At 33.7% G+C, this 19,437-nt stretch overlaps 1 protein-coding gene across 6 annotated transcripts in view; it reads left to right on the top strand.

Moving 5' to 3' along the window:
• The window catches only part of ATF7IP (activating transcription factor 7 interacting protein), a 119,136-nt gene that overhangs the window by 72,938 nt on the left and 26,761 nt on the right, over positions 1 to 19,437 (top strand). For all 6 annotated transcript variants that reach the window (XM_059186000.1, XM_059185999.1, XM_059185998.1 and 3 more), the window contains 3 exons: positions 6,790 to 6,855; positions 17,264 to 17,340; positions 17,922 to 18,010. In XM_059186000.1, coding sequence (XP_059041983.1) covers positions 6,790 to 6,855; positions 17,264 to 17,340; positions 17,922 to 18,010 — 232 coding nt within the window. The remainder of the gene's footprint in view (positions 1 to 6,789; positions 6,856 to 17,263; positions 17,341 to 17,921; positions 18,011 to 19,437) is intronic.

The following is a 19,437-nucleotide window of genomic DNA, read 5'->3' as shown; positions in this document are numbered from 1 at the left end:
CTTAGCAAGACATTGTTTTCCTGTTTCTTCTCATTTTTTTTAAAGTTCTTTGTCCATTGTTTCTTTTAGCTCCTCGAACAGATTTTTATTCAATTTATTTAAAGTCTTTGTCTAGTAAGTCCAATACCTGAGCTATCTTTCTTTTCATTATTTTCATTCTGTGACTGGCCCATACTTTTTTTTTTTTAAGAATTTTATTTATTTATTTGGCAGAGAGAGATCACAAGTAGGCAGAGAGGCAGGCAGAGAAGAGGAAGCAGGCTCCTTGCCAAGCAGGACCCTGAGATCATCACCTGAGCTGAAAGCAGAGGCTTAACCTAACACTGAGCCTCCTAGGCGCCCCTGGCCCATACTTTTCTTATTTCTTGTTTCTTTGTATGCCTCCTAATTTTATGTTGAAATTTGAGTATTTTGAATATTATATTGTGGCAGTTCTGGGAATCATATTTTTTTCCTCACTACCCAGAGTTTGTTGATGCTTTTTGTTGTGATTTGTTGTTTGTTGGTTTATGACTTCTAAAATGTTTTTGGAAAGTATAAATTCTTTGTTATGTGGGGCCCCTAAAGTTTGGTGTTTCATTAGCTTAGTGGTCAGGTGATGTTCTGCCAGTTGTCTTAAATGCTTGAAGCATAAAAAAGAAAAAAGGAAGAAGGAAAAAATACTCACCCAGTCTTTGCAGATTGGCTCTGTTGAGACACTCCTTCAGTGCTAATTAACCAGGCCATTTACAGCTTTCCGTATCCAGCTTGCCTTATCCTTCACTTCTACTTGCTTAAGTGAAAGCTTAGGGTCTTTTCAGGCTATTTTTTGCTTTTTTTCCGTGGGCATTTGCATAGTCTCTATTCAAGAGCTTTTAGAGTCCCTTTTGTGTCATGTGTCACCTTTCCCAACCTTTTCTTACCCAGGCTTTTCTCTTTATTGCTTGTCCAAATTGTTATCCTTTGCCTCAGGCTGCTGTGCCAAATCTTTTTAGGAAAAGCTGTCTGGGATGCTGCTCCAGCCTTGGGAATTACTTGAGTTGGGTGAAACAAAGGCTGGCCTGTGTGCTGGGCCTTAAGAGAGATGCCAGTGAAAATAAGGTCCATATGCTTCCTGTGGCACTAGAAGCCTGCACCAGGCATGCTAACTGTCATCTTCACAGCCACTGCGGATCTGGGTGTGGGGAAAAATGAATAGACAACCTAAAAGACCACAGTGCTCTCTTACTGCAAAGTAGCAGCTTTATTCTTTCCTAAGTCTTCCCCTTGGCTTTTCTGAGTTTTTTTAAGTAGGCTCTGTGCTCATAGTGGGGGCTTGAATGCATGAACCTGAGATCAAGATGTGAGCTGAGATAAGGAGTTGGACACCAGCTGAGCCACGTAGGCACCCCACTGTTTGGAGTTTTTTTAATAGATTCCAGAGTTGTGTAAAAGTTGATTCTAAAAATGTATGTCAGCTCATTAGTTGCTTTTGGGAAAGGAATGAACCCTGAAGTTCCCTACTCAGTCATTTTTGGGGATATCACTCTGTTCTGGTATTTTTATTATAATTTCTTTTGCGTTCTCCAGTATTTAAAGCTTATGTATCACATACTTCAACAAATAATTATATACTTTGCTAAATTATTTACTGTTTTTTAGTTACAGCTAACAATAAACATTTTAAAAATACTACTGTATATATATACTGTATCTCATTCCATAGCAGTTGATGAGTACATCTTCCCGATTTGCATATTTATATTCATTTATTATATCTGACTGACTTTGGCAAAATCCAGTATGAATTTTATAAAATTCAAAGTTAACACAATTGAAAACAAATACTTAAATTGGGTTCAGGTATTTTGCTTTAAGGAATAAATTAATATAATAACTAATTTAGTATTAGGGCCCTCTTTTTTAAAGCAGCAGTTACTATAAAAATACACTTTTAAGAGACTCATGATCCTTTTGTAATAGTGTAAAAATTTATAATATATTGAAAAATTCGGTGAGAGAATAGAATTGAATCATGTAGACTTTATCTTTAGAGGAAAATTCATGAAGTTCTCTTTTCTGCTAAAATTTTTAAGGTATAAATTTCTCCGTAGATAAAGCAAAGTAGATTTTTGATTGATTTTCATATTGTCTTTCTTACATATTTTTAAAATAGGCTAGTTTGGGATTATTTAAAATCATGTTTAAGGTTTTAATAATTGGTTTGTTGTGTGATATGACTTGTCCACTTCCTTTTATTAAAGCCTGTTTTAAATTATTGGCTTGTTTCCTTATTTCTGTGTACTAAATGTATTTTTATAAGAGCTGAAAATAATTTTCAGCATTGGGATATCTTGTATATTTCTTTAAGATTGGTTGCCTTTCTTCCTTTTTTTTTTTTTAGATTTTTTTATTTATTTAATTGAGAGAGAGAGCAGGAGCAGAGGGTGGGGCAGGGGTAGAGGGGAAGCGCACTCCCTGCTGAGCAGGGAGTACAGTATTCAGGGACTCTTGAATCATGACCTGAGTGTGAATCATAGCCTGAGCAGGGATCATGACCTGAGCTGAAGGCAGACGCTTAACTGACTGAGCCACTTACGTGCCTGAGGGATTGGTTACTTCCGGAATCATGAAAAAGTTGTGTATTTTTGCTTTTACAGAGATGTCAAATGGTAAAATAAATCTCAACATTATTTCCATGGTTTTAATTTTATTTTTTTAATTACAAGGTAGTATAAGTTTTAGATTTATGTATCTGAGGCATTGTCAAGATGAGAATTCTAGTAACTTATAAGAAAGTCTTAAAATGGAGATGTCATTTGCTGTAGAGTCAGTAGCAAATGTGTAATAAAAAGAGAAATTATCAACAAATATTTAGCTTTTCTACCCCTCCCAGACCATAAACCCCTCACCAAAACATATTTTCAGATAGTTGTAGAGAGGAACTAAAAATGGAAATTCTCCGCTCTTTAAATCAGAACTGTAATTAAAGTACTACATATCAAAACCTGTAATGAAAGCCACAGCAGTATTCAAAGGGAAATTTATAATTTTAAATTCATTACTGCTGAACAGGGAAAGAGAAGAACATTATATGTTCATCTTCTGTGCTAGGAAGAGACAATTACAAACTAAACTCCAGAAGGAAGAGAGACTAAATTAATGAAATGTAAAAAACCCAACCCTTTTGAATACTGAGCAATGAAGACAAAACCTTATTCTTTTGTGAAGACTAAAAGTAGATTAATTTTTTATTTATAAATAATGAGTACAAATAAACTACATAAGGATTGAAAAAGGAGACAAAGATCCAGAGGAGATTCTTTAAGAGAACATTATTACATATAGCTTTATACCTATTATGTCCATCTTATTTAGTAAGAAAGTAGAAAGCCTAAGATTGTAAGAAACTCTGTTCAGGTTATAACCCATATCATATTTAGTAGGGATCATGGAAGTATTTCCATTGAATTTGAGACTAGGACAAAGGCGTCTGTTATCTATGCTGCTATTTGGAGTTTTGGTGGCAGTCTGAGTAATAAAATAACGATAGGAAAAAGAAATTAAGAGTAATGATTGGGAACACAATGGAATTAATTTGGCAAACTGTAGAGAAAGTAAGAAGTTTAGAAACTACCTGATTGAAGAAAAACTTTCTAATAGTTTTTCTATGTATCAACAATGAACAATGAGAAGATAAGAGATAAAGGTTTCACATATGGTAGATATTTAAAAATGAATAAGTAGTTAAGAAAAAGAAAAGAAAATGTTAAGACCATTGTGAGGAAGAAGGACAGAAAAAGAAAATCTGAGTCAACAAGTCAGCTGTAATTGTACTATGTTCCTAGATAGGAAGACTTGATTCCTTTCAAATTATTGTACAAATTCAAAATACTCAAAATTTCAAGTGGATTTTTTTAATGGAAATGGAAAAGCTGTCAACACACCCTGGAATACAGTATTTCATTGGTTATAATTTATAAAATGTTGTTTTAAGTAGTTTTAACTGAAAATAGCCCCCCCACCAAGTAAATCCATGACTGTCTAATCCAAGAGACAGTTTTGAATAATGGATATGTGTATCCATTTATTCAGTAGCTTTTTTTGAATGCTAATATTTTGGTAAGTCAGACTTGATGCTTGATTAGCTCTTTTCTCAGATAATTACTTCCTAAGAGGTTCCTTGGTGCATAATTTATGCAAGGAAATCCCTGGTTTGCTTAGCTTGCTAAATAAGGCTCAGTGTGTCTGAATTGCAACAATTTATGTGACTTATATTTAAATAGCTACCCTTATGCCTATATAAGAAATAGATATGCCTGAGAAAGAAACCAAGAGCAAAATGAAATAAAAGTAGTAAAGACATAATAATAGAATATCCCTTTCCTAGACTAAAATCTGACTTGTTTATATAGTTTCTTAAAAAAATCTCACATAATACTTACTAAAATAGAGACCCAGTCTTAGACACATTATGGCAGATATTTTGAATTACAATTTTGAAAAATTGCAGTTTCCTACATTAAAATAAGGAAAAAGGCTGTTTTCTTATTTCTTTTTTTATAATATTAAATGGCAGACAGCAAGTCAGTGTCCAGATTTTGATTTTAATTTCTCTGATAGCTTAATTTTTTAAGTGATAAAATCCTTTTTAAAAAGCTTTTAAATATTACAGATGTATATGACTTGAAATTGTAATCCTCTTTACATTCTCCCTCACTGCCTGCCAATTCTAACCTCTAGAAGAAACCACTTTTAACTTTGGTATTTATTCCTCTAGACCTTTATATATATATACACACACACATATGTGTGTGTATGTATATATAAAACTCATTTTGTATACTATATATATATATGTGTGTATATAGTATACAAAATGAGTTTTAAGTAAAAGTAGTATAATAATACTCTACAAACTATTCAACTTATAGACTACCCACCAGGTAGACTCAAGAATGAAAAACATTCTTGCATAAGTTGTGGTACAGAAAACACCTTCCCCCATATCTTTCTTGAAAAAAATTATTTGAAATATTTTAATCATAGGAAGGTAAATCTATATTAAGAATATAAAATTATGCTGTATGTCTTTGGTATTAATAAATATGCATAAATACTCAAGTCCTAAGGAAAATCTTCATCCTCGGGGTCATATGTGATTGAGTTCATAGGCTCTCTCAATGGACTTAAATACTTTGTTAGGTTTGGGGTCTCTTTCAGAAGTGCCTACTTTCTGAAAGAAACTTTAAAAGTAAATAATATCATTTCCTTTGTATGATACGCATATATTGGATAAAATAATTTTTCTGGAAGAGTTCTTCCTTAGGTGGGCCTCATGAACACACTCAGAAGTTTTAATTTAAATTTCTTGAAAATATATTTAACATAAAATGGCAACAGCAGTGGGGTATTTGGATGGTTCAGTGAGTTGAGCGTCTCTTGATTTGGGCTCAGGTCATGATCTCAGGGTTGTGAGATCCAGCCCCTGCTTTAGGCTCTGTGCTGAGCAGGGAGTTTTTTGAGATTCTTTCTCTGTTCCTTCCTCAGCTTATACATGGGCTTGTGCCACTCACTCTCTCTCTAAAAAACAAAACAAAACAAAAATAAAAGCTTAAAAAAATTAGCAGCATGGGGTGCCTGGGTGGCTCAGTGGGTCAGGTCATGATCCTATGGTCCTGGGATCAAGCCCCACATCAGGGGGGGAAATCTCTGCTCAGCGGGGAGCCTGCTTCCCCTTCTCTATCTGCCTGCCTCTCTGCCTTCTTGTGATCTCTGTCAAATAAATAAATAAAATCTAAAAAAAAATTGGCAGCAGCAGTTAGCAGCAACAGAAACAACTAGTTGAGTATTACATCTGTACTTTAGTAAAAGACTTAAATACAAAATACTCATGTAGTAATGAGATAATTTTTTTTCTTTCCTGTTTTTTTCCTTAAAGTTTCTGTGAATATGTATTTGAGCAAATATGTGATCAAGCAGCTTATGTAAGCAGTATAATTGATGAATAAATAATTTCACTGAAATGTTAATAGTAGCAAGGTAACATTTTTGACAGAGTATTAAAATTAACATAATATGAAAGTGTTTCAGAGTAATATTAAATGACCACACATACTATGCTGTTGAATGTACAATTAGCAAAGCCTTTCTGAAAAAGAAATTGTCATTAAATATTTGATAATTCTTAGATAATTTAGGTATAAATAGCATTTTAGATAAGAATCATTTAGACAAGAGCTTTAAAAATATTTTCTGTCTCAGAAGTTATATTTTGTGAGTGGTACCCAAGGAAAGAATTTTGGAAGAACAAAATTGTTAATTGCATTATTTAACTATAGCAGTACATTGATAAACACTGAACATTTCCCTTGGGAGATAGAGGGTATAAACAATGATTCAGTATATTACACATATATTCATAAGGCATGGCATTGGGTCTTTTATGACTTACAAGTGTGCTTAGTACAGAATTCTCAGAAAATTGTATAGTTCCAACATACTGAAAAATAACAATAATAAAAGCCCCCATAATTACATATGCTCAGAAATGTACTGGTTTGTGAGTTCTAGGAGGGAAGAAGCTAACCTTCTAAAATTAAGAGTGTTTACCTCTGGATATTGAGTTCAGAGGTCATTTTAGTTTCATTGTGATTTTCTGTATTTTTCAAATATATATTTTATAATCAGCTTGCCTTATTTTCTTTGCTGTTGGCGATCTTCTCAGGATCCTTTCATTTGTGGGTTTCTTGTAATGTATATATGAGTTCCTTTTTAATCCCATTATGTTACTTGATTTCTGTTTCATTTTTTGCTTTTTTTTTTTTTTAGGCCAAGATAGCCAGGTTAACCAAACGCTTTGGAGCAGCCAAAGAAGATCTTAAGAAAAGACAAGAAGTAAGGATGTCTATGCTTGCATAATTAATATTTAGTTTTAAGTGGTAATTTTAGGAAATGGTGAGTTAGGAGAAAAGTCTTCCTTTATTACAGGTCTGAAATTTGCTTTCATTCTGTGTACGTCCTGTATGTTCTTTCTGGAGCCACAGCTCTAGAACTTATTAATCCTTTTCTAATTCTCATTTATTGTTTGCATGTATCAACACTTATATTAACCTATTTTACAGCATTCTAGAAGTTATATTTTCATTTCATTTTTAAAATTATCTTTGGGATTTGTCTTACCATGCTTTTTTCTTTTTACATTCTTGTCAGTGTCCTAGTCTAGTCTCTTATTTCCGCCAAACTATGTTAGTTAGTGTTGTGTTACATGAAGTAGTCCTTTTCTCTGCTTCCACCACGTAGTTAAGTCCAAACATCGTAGCATAACATAAACTCCAATGTATAGCTTACCTTTTGCTTTTTGTTATTTCCTTAGTTATTCTGTAATACATGCTTTTAATATAGCACTTGTATATTGCATTATAGTTTTTAGTTTAATTTCTTTCTTTTCCTCTTGACTTTTTTTCCTATTTGAACAAATTATATTTCTTTGTGTGGCACTTAATAATTGCCACTAAAATTATTTCAGTAGTAATCATTATTACTGTAGGATTTTTCTGTCTTCATTGTGACATCTTCTTTACTTGACTTTAAATAAAGTTATTTTGAAATAATTATAGATGCACAGGAAGTTGCAATGTAGTACATAGCCTCCTGCGAACTTTTCACCTTAGCTTTCCCCAGTGGTGAAATCTTATATCTGCAGTATAATATCAAAACCAAGATATTGATAAAATTCTGTTAAGTAGTCTGTAGACATTATCATTTCTCACCAGTTTTTATATGAATTGTGTGTGTGTGTGTGTGTGTGTGTGTGTGTACGTACACACGTGCAGTTCTATGCAGTTTGATCCCATGTATAGATTTATATAACCTCCACCATAGTCAAGATCTAGAACTGTTCCATTACCATGAAGGGACTCCCTAATGCTGCCTTTTTACAGTTTAAACCTACCTCATTTCCCCCCACACCCACCTGTTCCTGTCCCCTGGCAACTGCTAATCTGTTCTCCATCTGTATTGTTTTTACTTAACTTTGTAAACTCTGGTTGCTCTTTTTTCTTGAGCAATTGATAGTTTTTATCTTTGTTCTACACAGACTAATCTCAGCAAACCCTCCTTTGGCCATTCCCAAAGATTCCTTTTATTATAATCATACAATTTCCTGATTCATTTTTTCAGCTTCATTTATTTGTTATAATATAAAAATTGCACTATTTTATTTTTCAGATTAGAAAATTGATGTAAATCTTTTTTGAAAAAATTTGATTTATTTGAGAGAGAGAGTGAGAGAGAGAAAGTGCACAAGCAGAAGGAGAGAAAGAAGGGGAAGCAGGCTCCCTGCTGAGCAGGGAACCCCAAGTGGGGCTCCATCCCAGTACCCTGGGATCATGACCTGAGCCAAAGGCAGACATTATGAGCCACCTAGGTGCCCTGATGTAAATCTTTTTCATTAGCTGTGTTTGAACCAAAGAAAGGGCTTTGCGGTTTTCCCTTTGTTTTTGTACAGTACGTATTTCCACTTCTTCCCTTTTATCCTTATGTTTGAACTAAGCAGCATGCTGCCCACCATATACTTCCCAGTGTTTGTCTATTTTGCTTTCAGAACTACTTTCTAGTTGTTCTTCTTTACATATTTAAAAGTGACAGACAGAGACACACTTTAAGAATGATATGAAAATATTACAATCCCTGAAAGGTTTATTATAGAGAGCTGTAAGTATTATGGAAACAACAAAATACTGTATAATTCCTTAAGATTAGAAAAGATTAATTTGAACAATTAGGATATGTGGTGCTTGAGAAAAATATTGAGGTGGTCTTCAGGCTTTCAGATTTTGTTCCTTCGTTAATTAGCTTTTGGGTAAGGCCAGTTTTACATTGCCAAACTGGGACATCTTTCTACCCATTCTTGTTAAATTTTCTTTTTGTGAGAGATTTCTAGAAATCTCAAGAATTTGTTCATTCATGTCCTAATTCTGTTTAATTATGGTATCTAGTATAATTTTACATCTGTGTCATGCTAGGTTTTAAAAACAAGAGAAATACAGAATGAAAGTTTAAAACTTTAGTTTCCCCTTTATTAAAATAAATAAATAAATAAACAGTAATACTTTAAATGCTTTTCTTCTATTTAGATTTGTTCCTTGATCCTCTGATATTAACCAGTTAAAAACAAACCCCACCATGCAGGTTTGTCTTAAAACATTTTCTATTTTAATTTTTAAAAGAGCAGAAAACCCTCATGGGCAGTTTGCTGTTAAGTCCACATTTATAATCTAATCTGTTACTGCCTTATGACTGTTATCTCTAACTTCTGTCCTTTCTAGTTCTTACTATAAAAGAAATATGAAGATACTTCTCATCTTTTATGAGAAATCAGTGATGTAATTGAGTAAAATTTTAGATTATTCTACATTTTAATTTTTTTATTAAACTCTTAAAATTGTTTTACTTGTGCTGCACACACAGTCTCAGATGTATCATTTTTAACTTCATGATTCAGAAGTATTAACTGTATTAACACTGTGTAATAGATCTTTAGGTGTTTTTTATTTTGCAAAACTGATGCTCTGCTACGGTAGAACATCTATCATTTCCTCTCCCCTCAGCACTCAGCTACTTTTTGTTTCTGTGATTTGCTACTTTAGATTCTCATAAATGAAGTCATTATAGTGTTTGGGTTTTGTTTAGTTTTAGTTTTTGTTTTTGTTTTTGGTGACTGATACCTATACTATAGCAGGTAACAAGATTCCCTTTTCAAGGCAGAATAATATTCCACATTATGTATATGGTATTTACTGCATTTTCTTTATTCATTCCTTTATTTTTTATTTATTTATCTATTTATTTATTTATTTATTTTTAAAGATTTTATTTATTTATTTGACAGAGAGAGATCACAAGTAGGCAGAGAGGCAGGCAGAGAGAGAGAGAGGAGGAAGCAGGCTCTCTGCTCAGCAGAGTGCCCGATGCGGGACTCGATCCCAGGACCCTGAGATCATGACCTGAGCCGAAGGCAGCGGCTTAACCCACTGAGCCACCCAGGCGCCCTATTCATTCCTTTATTGATGGATATTTGGGCTGCTTTCATTTCTTGGCTTTTGTGAATAATGCTACAATGAACATCTGTGTGTAGGTAACTCTTTAAGATCCTAGTTTCAAGTCTTTTGGATATCTACTCAAAAGTGAAATTGCTGGATCATTTGGTAATTCTGGGTTTAGTTTTTTGAGGAGTTACCATAGTATTTTCTAAAGAGGTCACACTATTTTACGTTGTTTTTTTTTTTAAGATTTTTATTTATTTATTTGACAGAGATCACGAGTAGGCAGAGAGCCAGGCAGAGAGAGAGGAACGGAAGCAGGTTCCCTGCTGAGCCCGATTTGGGGACTCTGGGATCATGACCTGAGCCAAAGGCAGAGGCTTTAACCCACTAAGCCACCCAGGTGCCCCATGTTCTTTTTTTTTTTTTTTTTAAATAAAGATTTTATTTATTTATTTGACAGACAGAGATCACAAGTGGGGGGGGTGGTGAGAAGCAGGCTCCCTGCTTAGCAGAGAGCCGGATACAGGGCTCTATCCCAGGACCCTGAGATCATGACCCAAGCTGAAGGCAGAGGCTTTAACCCTCTGAGTCACCCAGGCGCCCCACCAGTTTACATTCTTAACCAGCAAGGCATGGGGTTCCTATTTCTCTACATTCTTGTCAACACTTGTTATTTTCTCTTTTGTCATAGTGGCCATGTTTATGAATGTGAGGTGGCATTGCACTGTGGTTTTGATTTGAATTTCTCTAATAATAGTGGTGGTGAGCATCTTTTCATATACTTGTTGACTTTTTTGCATATCTTTGGAAAAGTGCGAAGTGTCTGTTTAGGTCCTTTGCCTGTTTTTTAATTAGGTTGCTTTAAGTTGTTAAGTTATGGGACTTTATATATTCTGGATGGATGTTAACCTCTTATCAGATATATGATTTGCAGTTATTTTCTCCTATTCCATAGATTTCCTTTTGACTCGATTTTTTTTTTTATTTTGATGTGCAGAGGTTTCTAAGTTTTGATGTAACCTCCTTTATTTTGCTTTTGTTACCTGTGCTTTTGATGTCATATCCAAGAAATAATCGCAAAATTTGATGTCATGAAACTTTCCTCCTATGTTTTCTAGGAATTTTTAGTTTTGGTCTTATATTTAGATCTTTGATTTATTTTGAACTAATTTTTGTATATGGTTTAATGGTCCAACGTTAGTCTTTTGTGTTTGGCTATCCAGTTTTCATACCATTTGTTAAAAGACTGTACATGTGAAAGTTTATTTCTGGGCTCTTCTGTTCTGTTGGCCTATGTGCCTGTCTTTATGCCACAAGCACACTTTTTTGATTACTGTATCTTTGTGTAATATGTTTTGAAATCAGGAAGTATGAAGCCTCCAACTTTGTTCTTCTGCCCTGGGGATTCCATATGGATTATAGAATGCTTTTTTCTATTAATGCAAAAAATGACATTGGATTTTCATAGAAATTACATGGAAACTTTTGATCACTTTGGGTAGTATGGACATTTGAACAGTATTAAGTGCTCCAGTCCATGAACATGGGGTATTTTCATTTATTTGCGGCTTTTATTTCATTCCACCGTATTTGTTGTTTTCAGTTTAAAGGTCTTTTGCCTTTTTGGTTACATTTACTTTTAAATATTTTATTCTCTTTAATGATATTGTAATGGGATTATTTTCTTAATTTGTTTCTCAGATTGTTTGTTGTTAGTATATAGAAGTATGATTGATTTTTCTTGATGATTTTTAATCCAATACCATTGCTAAATTTATTTGTTTGAACTTTTTTGTGTGGACTCTTGAGAACTTTCTTTCTTTCTTTTTTTAAAGATTTTATTTATTTATTTGACAGACTGTGAGGGAGAGAACACAAGCAGGGGGAGTGGGAGAGGGAGAAGCAGGCTTCAGGGAGCCTGATGTGGCACTTGATCCCAGACGCTTGGGATCATGACCTGAGTGAAGGCAGATGCTTAAGGATTGAGCCACCTAGGTGCCCCACCTTGAGAGCTCTCCGACTATAAGATCACGTCATCTGCAAACAGAGAAAATGGCACTTTTTCCTTTCTAGTATGGCCGCCTGTTATTTCTTTTTCTTGTTTTATTGCTCTGGTGAGATCTTCTCCAGTACCATGTTGAACAGAAGTTGGTGAGTGTGATGTTAGCTGTGGGCTTTTGATGTATAGGTTCTTTGTTTGTTTGTTTTTAATAATGTTGAGGTAACTTCCTTCCATTCCTAATTTGTTTAATTTTTTTTTTTTTAAATCGTGAAAGGGTGTTGAAATACAGGAAATGCTTTTTCTACAAGAATTAAGATCATGTTGTTTCCCCGCCCCCTTCATTTTATTAATGTGGTGTTTGATTGACTTATACATTGATTGATTTTTGTGTGAAGCTCTCCTTGCATTCCAGGGATAAGTCTCACCTGGTCATGTTGTATAATCCTTTCAGTGTGCTGGTGAATTTGATTTGGTAATATTTTGTTGAGTCTATGTTCATCAGGGATATTAGGCTGTAGTTTTCTTTTATTGTGGTGTCTGGTTTTGGTATCAAGTATGCTGGCCTCATAAAATGGGTTTGGAAGTTTTCTCTCCTCATCAATTCTTTGGAAGAGTTGGCAGACTGCAGTTAATTCTTCTTTAAGTGTCTGGTAGAATTCTGCGTGGCAGCCTTGGTCCTTGGTATTTTTTGTTATTAGAATGGTTTTGATTACTGATTCAGTCTCACTACTGTGTAGATCTTCTTCAAAGTTTTATTTTCTTTTTGATTCAGTCTTGGATGTATATTTCCAGAAAGCTATCCATTTTTTTCTAGGTTATCCAATGTGTTGCTTTATAATTCTTTATGGTAGTCTTTTGTGATTCTTTTTAATTCTGTGGTATCAGTTGTAATGTGGCATCCTCTTTCATTTATGATTTTATTTATTTATGTCTTCTTTCTTTTTTTACAGGTAATCTAGGAAAAGTTTTGCTTATTTTTTGATCCTTTGAAATGCCAACTCTCAGTTGATTTTTCTTTCTATTGACTTTGTGTTCTCTGTTTATTTCTGCTATCAACTTTATCATTTCCTTCCTTCTCCTGAGGTTTTTTTTTTTTTTAAGTCCTTCAAAGTGTAAAGTTTGATTTGAGATCTTTCTCCTTTTTTAATGGAAGCATGCACCACCATAAATCTTCCTCTTAGTACTACATTTGCTGCATAAATTTTCCCATAAATTTGGTATGTTGTGTTTGTGTTTTTATTTATCTTAAGATATTTTCTGATATATCTGTGATTTCTTCTTTTATATATTAGTTTTTTTAAGTGTTTAATTTCTACATATATATGACTTTTCCATTTTTCCTTCTGCTCTTGATTTCTACTTTTGTTCCTTTGTGGTTGTAAGAGATACTTGGTCAGAGTTTCATTTTTATAAATTTGTTAAGGCTTATTTTGTGATTGATTAATATTTGATCTGTCCTGGAGAATGTTCTGTGTGCACTTGAGAAAAATTTTGTATTTTTCTGCTGTTAGGAGAAAATTTCTATAAATGTCTGGTCCATTTGGTCTTTGGTATTGGTTTACTTTTGCTATTTCCTTAATTGAATGTTTCTCTGGATCATCTACTCATTATATAGAATGATGGACTGAAAACTATTATTGTGTTGCTGTTTGTTTTTCAATTCTGTCAGTGTTTATACATTGAGGCCTTGATGTTATGTGTATATATGTGTATAAATACTATATTTGGTCAGTTGGTGCTTTTGTCATTATATAATGTCCTTTTATGTATCTTTTATGGGTGTTTTATCTGATTACCATGAGGATTATATAAACTATTTTAACTGGTAGCAACTTCAATCATATTTAAGAACTTCTGCCTCTACAACTTTGTTATTAGTTTTATTATATCTTTTTAAAATTCTATATCCTTTAACATAAATTTACAGTTACTTTTATGCCTAAATGTGTATGTACAATTACACGTGATTTACTGCACTAACTTTCTAGTAATAGTAATGCAGGATTCTGTATTTACCTTTATCAGAGAATTTCATCTGTTTGTATACTTTCAAGTTGCCATCTCATATCCTTTCATTTTCACTTGAAGAACCCATTTTAGCATTTTGTGTGTGTGTGGATTGCAGATCTAATGGTCTTGAACTTCCCCAGTTTTTTTAATTTAAGAAAATCTTAATTTTGCCTTAATTTTTGAATAAGTTTTGCTGGATATAGTATTTTTGCTTGGTATTTTTCTTATTCCACACTTTGAATATATCATTCTGCCCCCTTGTAGCCTTCTAGTTATCTGCTGAGAAAACTACTGATAATCTTATGGGAGCTACCTTAAATGTAATGGGTTTTTCTTTTGTTATTTAAAAATTTTTAATCTGTGACTTTCAACACCTTGACTGTGTTTTTCAGTATAGATCCATGAGTTATTCTATTTGGAAGTTTCTGAGCTTTTTGAATTTGAGAACCCTCAAATTTGGAGAGTTTGGGGCCATTATTTGCAAATGCCTTCTGCTATTTTCCTCTCTTCTATTCTTAGATTCCCATATTCATGTATTAGTTTTTTCAGTGGTGCCTCGGAAATCCTTTGGGCTCTGCTCACTTTTTTCTTCTCGTTTCTTTTGCTTTTGTAATTTGATAATTTCAAATAACTGGTCATCAAGTCCACTAAATCTTTATTCAGCTTGGTACAGTCTGGTGTTGATCCCATGTAGTGAATTTTTCAATTCAGTTATTCTTCAGATCCAGAATTTCTTTTGTTTCTATTTTAGAGTTTCTGTTTCTTTGTTAAAATTTTTATTTCTTCATGCATGATTTTTTATAATTTCTTTTAGTTTTCTTTCTGTGTTTTCTTTTACCCCATTGAACATCTTGATATTGGTTATTTTGAATTCTTTAATGGGTAATTCACAGATCGCCATTTTCTTTTAGGGTCAGTTTCTGAAGATTTTGTTGTTGTTGTTGGGGCTGTATTTCTCTGTTGGGGCTCTATGTTTAGTTCTCTTAGATTGAAATTTGGGCATTTGAAGAAAAGAACCACCTTTCCCTGTCTTTTCACAGTTCTTTGTACAGAGGAAGACCTTTACTGTTCAGTTCAGGTATATACTTGGGACCTCTCAGGCCTTTTCTAGAGATGTATTTTCTCTGAGCTTGTGTGTGTATGATTTCTCTGAGCTTGTGAATATAGTTTTTTATCTGAAGAGGCTTGTCTCTTTCTACTCAGAAACTCCCCACTGACATCTGTCTTCCATATTACAGTTTTGGTTTTATAAGCCATGCTTTTGGAGGTCCCCCTGCTGTCTGTGTTAGAATGGTTTTTCTGGTGCTGTAACAAGCTAATAGGCTCAACCTTTGTTCTCATGTGGCCACTAGACATCCAACATGTGCTACAGACCAGATGAAACAGAAACCAGTGCTTTGGACAGTCCCCAGAAAAGCCAGAATATTGCATGAAAGTTCCACTCTTCTTCTCCCCCCCCCCCTTTTTAAAAAAGATTTTATTTATCTATTTGGTAGAGATCACAAGCAGGCAGACAGGCAGGCAGAGAGAGAGAGGAGGAAGCAGACTCCCTGCCAAGCAGAGAGCCAGATGTGGGACTTGATCCCAGGACCCTGAGATCATGACCTGAGCTGAGGCAGAGGCTTAACCCGCTGAGCCACCCAGGCGCCCCTTCTCTTTCCTTTTTGAAGGAGAAGCCAGAAATGAGAAATTTTGATTGTGTTGTAGGTATCAGGAGGACTTTGGGATATAGTGGATAAGTACAACAGACTTGCCTAACGACTGCAAAGCACTTCTTCTTTGCCTTGCTATTGCTTGGGGTCCTATAACCTCTTGACTGGCTTCTGGAATTCTGACAAAGGAAATTTGATCCATCCCATGAGGGATGAAGATGTTAGTCTTCCTATTCTGTCATCTGTTGGTGTCACCACACTGTAGTACTTAAGGTCTTCCATCCATTGGCCATCCCATATTCTAAGCCAGTTGTATTTATTTATTATGCTTTTACTCCTTCTTTTTCTATTTTTCTCCTTGAAATGTTTTTTATCTTCATCTTAGCTATTTTCAGTGTAGTAACCTATATGAAGATGCATTTTCCTCAAAAACTTTTTAAAAAAGTTTTTCCATCAGCATTGCACTGTTAAACTTTAATTTGCTTTTCTATTTGTTTCATGTGTTTTTGTCCACAGGCAGATTTTAAGCACCTTTTGAGCAATTCATGGTAGTTTTTTCTCTTATCTTCTCTACCTGTATAACTAGTATAATGCTATACTTGTTGGTCAGAGTTATTCTTTTATCCTGTAAAAAGCATCAAGATTGGTTGATTGAAAAGAGTGATTAGCGGCATCTACTTGATGTGATTTTAAGCACCTGCCACCTTTGTTTTAGTATTTATTATTACTATTACATTAATTAAATCTTGAGCAGAATTATTTATATTTCTTAATTTAAGAAATAATATGATGATAGTATAATTAACAGAGGCCCAAGTAATGATAATTAATATGTATATGTATAAGAATTCCATTTCTATATTCCTTGTTTTGAGGGGGAAAAGGCTGAAATTAGTTAATACTTAGTTAAGTTTAGAATTGAAATATCTTTTTATGAAGTTACCAGTCACGTAGTGGCAAGTAGTTATTTTTTAAACAATAATTGAAGAAATAATTTTGATTTGTGGCCTTAGGTACCATTTTATTGGTAATCAGCTATTTCTGTAAAAGAATAAATATGTACTCTGTTGAGTTCCTGTTGGTAATTTGGTGCCTGCTATGTGTGGTATGAAGTAGGCATTCACTTGATTTTGAATAGATATGTCTAATTATTCTTCAGATTCATATTATCAATATTTATTGAACCCTTACAGCATGTAAACCACTTTCACATTCTCTATTTACTCATCTTAAAAAACTGAGGTACAGGAATTATTATATTAATCTTTCACACAATTGTCGCAATGGGTTAAATAATTTGTTTTAAGTAATTTGTTTAAGTGGCAATGTCAAGATTCAAAGCCCTGGCTTTTTTCTTTTCTCCTCTAGTAATATTTTCTGGAAGTAACAGGTAATATATAATGAAAGCATATAAGATTTTTTTGTGTTGTTGTTGTTGTTTTCTTTTTTTTATAATACTGGTTTCTAGTGCTCAACATAGTAATTCAACATTCTTACATGTTACAAAATGGTCACAATAGGTCGAGTTAAGGTCATATTTTTAAAGATTGCTTGTGAATTGGGTTTTATTTTACGTGGGTGTTTTTCTCCCCCAGAATCCACCAAACCCACCAGTATCACCAGGAAAGTCTGTAGTTGATGTCAACAGCAATAACAACAATGTGCCATACAGGTGAGAATTGTAAACAGTCTTTCAAGTTTTTAAATAATAGAACAAGGTTCTGATTTTCTTTATTTTACAGGAAAATTTTAGAATGTATTGCTATTTATTTTTGTAGAGATAAGTGTTTGGTATTCTGGATTTAGATTTTCTTCTTTTTTTGTTTTGTTATAATTGTTCATTTGTGGTTATGGTTTTGCTAATTTATTTTGAGGCTTTCTTTGGTTATTGAAGATTTCTTTAACCACTTGTGCTAAATAGTATTCTTGCAAAGTAATTGAGAAATATTTTGATCAAGGGTGATAAAAATTAATGTCTATAGATACTGGGATGTACGTTTGGCTTTTTGTTAAAGTGTTGAGGACATTAGAATATAAGAGAAAGACTCTTCCTTAATTCCATAGACCCCAGCATGCTGAAGTCTATGTGCCATCTTTATCTATGCATTCATTTGCACTTTAGTGCTACAATACCCAGGTCTTGCCATGCTTTCCCCTATCGGCCACTGCTTTCTCTATTCATAAAATGATGTCCTCCTGAATGGCATTTTCACTGACTATTTGTATATATATATATATATATATATTTTGTAGAAATGCAGGCACAGTGAGACAGATGCTGGAGTCCAAAAGGAATGTAAGTGAGAGTGCACCACCAACCTTTCCAACCCCTGTGAATACAGGTAATATTTTTTAATACCAAAATAACATTTTCTTAGGAACTGAAGGTTTTGGTTCTCTTTTATTACAAATTTTTGAAATTAAAATGATCTAAGATAAATAAGTTCTAAGATAAATGAGGTATTTACCTAAAATTCAACAAGTACAAAATTTTATTTAAAAATTAGGATTACAGATACGCATGCAAATATAGAAATTCAAGTCTCTAGTGGTTCTCAAATTTTCTGGTTTCTATATCCCTGTATAATCTTATAATAATAATATAAAGAATCCCAAAGAGCTTTCATTTTTATGGCTTATACTAATTGATATTTACTGTAGTAGAAATTGAAACATAAAATTTTAAATGTTTACTTAAAAATCATAACAAACAGGGGCACCTGAGTGGCTCAGTGGGTTAAGCCTCTGCCTTCAGCTCAGGTCATGATCTCAGGATCCTGGGATCGAGCCACACATCGGGCTCTCTGTTCAGCAGGGAGCCTGCTTCTCCCTCTCTCTCTGCTTGCCTCTCTGCCTACTTGTGATCTCTCTTTCTGTCAAATAAATACATAAAATTAAAAAAAAATAACAAACCTATATCATGTAACACAAATAACATGTTTTAATGAAAAACACCTTTTTCAAGCTTAAACAGTGAGAAGAGTTATAGTTTACAGGTTTACAAATCTCTTTTAAACTTAAACAACATTAAGACAGTTGAAGATAGTTGAAGATTGTTATATCTCTGCATTAAGTCTGTTGCAGTTTGATGTTTTGATTGAAATATGTGAAGAAAATTCAGCCTCATACAAATATATAGTTGGAAAAGGACTAGCCCTTTTAGATTTGTGGATATTCTTCTTTGGCATAGGCAGTAGTTTATTAAAGGTCAGTTGAAAAATGGAATGTGAAACCATACCAATAAACTTTTCTGACTTTTGACAGAAAGTCTGGGGGCACCTGGGTGTAGTGGTGGGTTTAGTGTCTGACTCTTGGTTTTGGTTGGCTCCATGCCCAGTGTGGAGTCTGCTTGGGATTCTCTCTCCCTTCTCTGTCTGCCCCTCCTTCTTTTAAGAAAAAATCCATTTGTCTGTCTATACTTGGATGGATCTTTTGGTGCTATCATTCATCAATCATTTGGAAAATATTCACTTAGTTATGTAAGACTTCCATTGTTGACACATTTCATTAATAAACTTTTTAAAAATCACATTTATTTCACAGTCGATTTTTATCAGAAGAATCTTTGAAGATTTGGGAAGTTGTCGTGTTCTCAGTGGCAGATACAAGTTTTTCCAAAGTTCGAATTTTTGTTTTTAAACTCAAATTGTATCATTGCCGATAAGCTCAAATTGCACCATTGCAGTTATTTTCTTTGAACTGACGCCATGGTTTATTTTTAAGAAAAGATTAGTCTGATACTCAAGTGTGAATAATCACAGTATATCTG

The sequence above is a fragment of the Mustela lutreola genome, chromosome 8 (genome assembly GCF_030435805.1).
Source record: "Mustela lutreola isolate mMusLut2 chromosome 8, mMusLut2.pri, whole genome shotgun sequence".
Classification (NCBI taxonomy): Eukaryota; Metazoa; Chordata; class Mammalia; order Carnivora; family Mustelidae; genus Mustela; species Mustela lutreola.
Note: the sequence above shows the minus strand (reverse complement) of the source record. Positions and strands in the feature narration are given on the sequence as shown.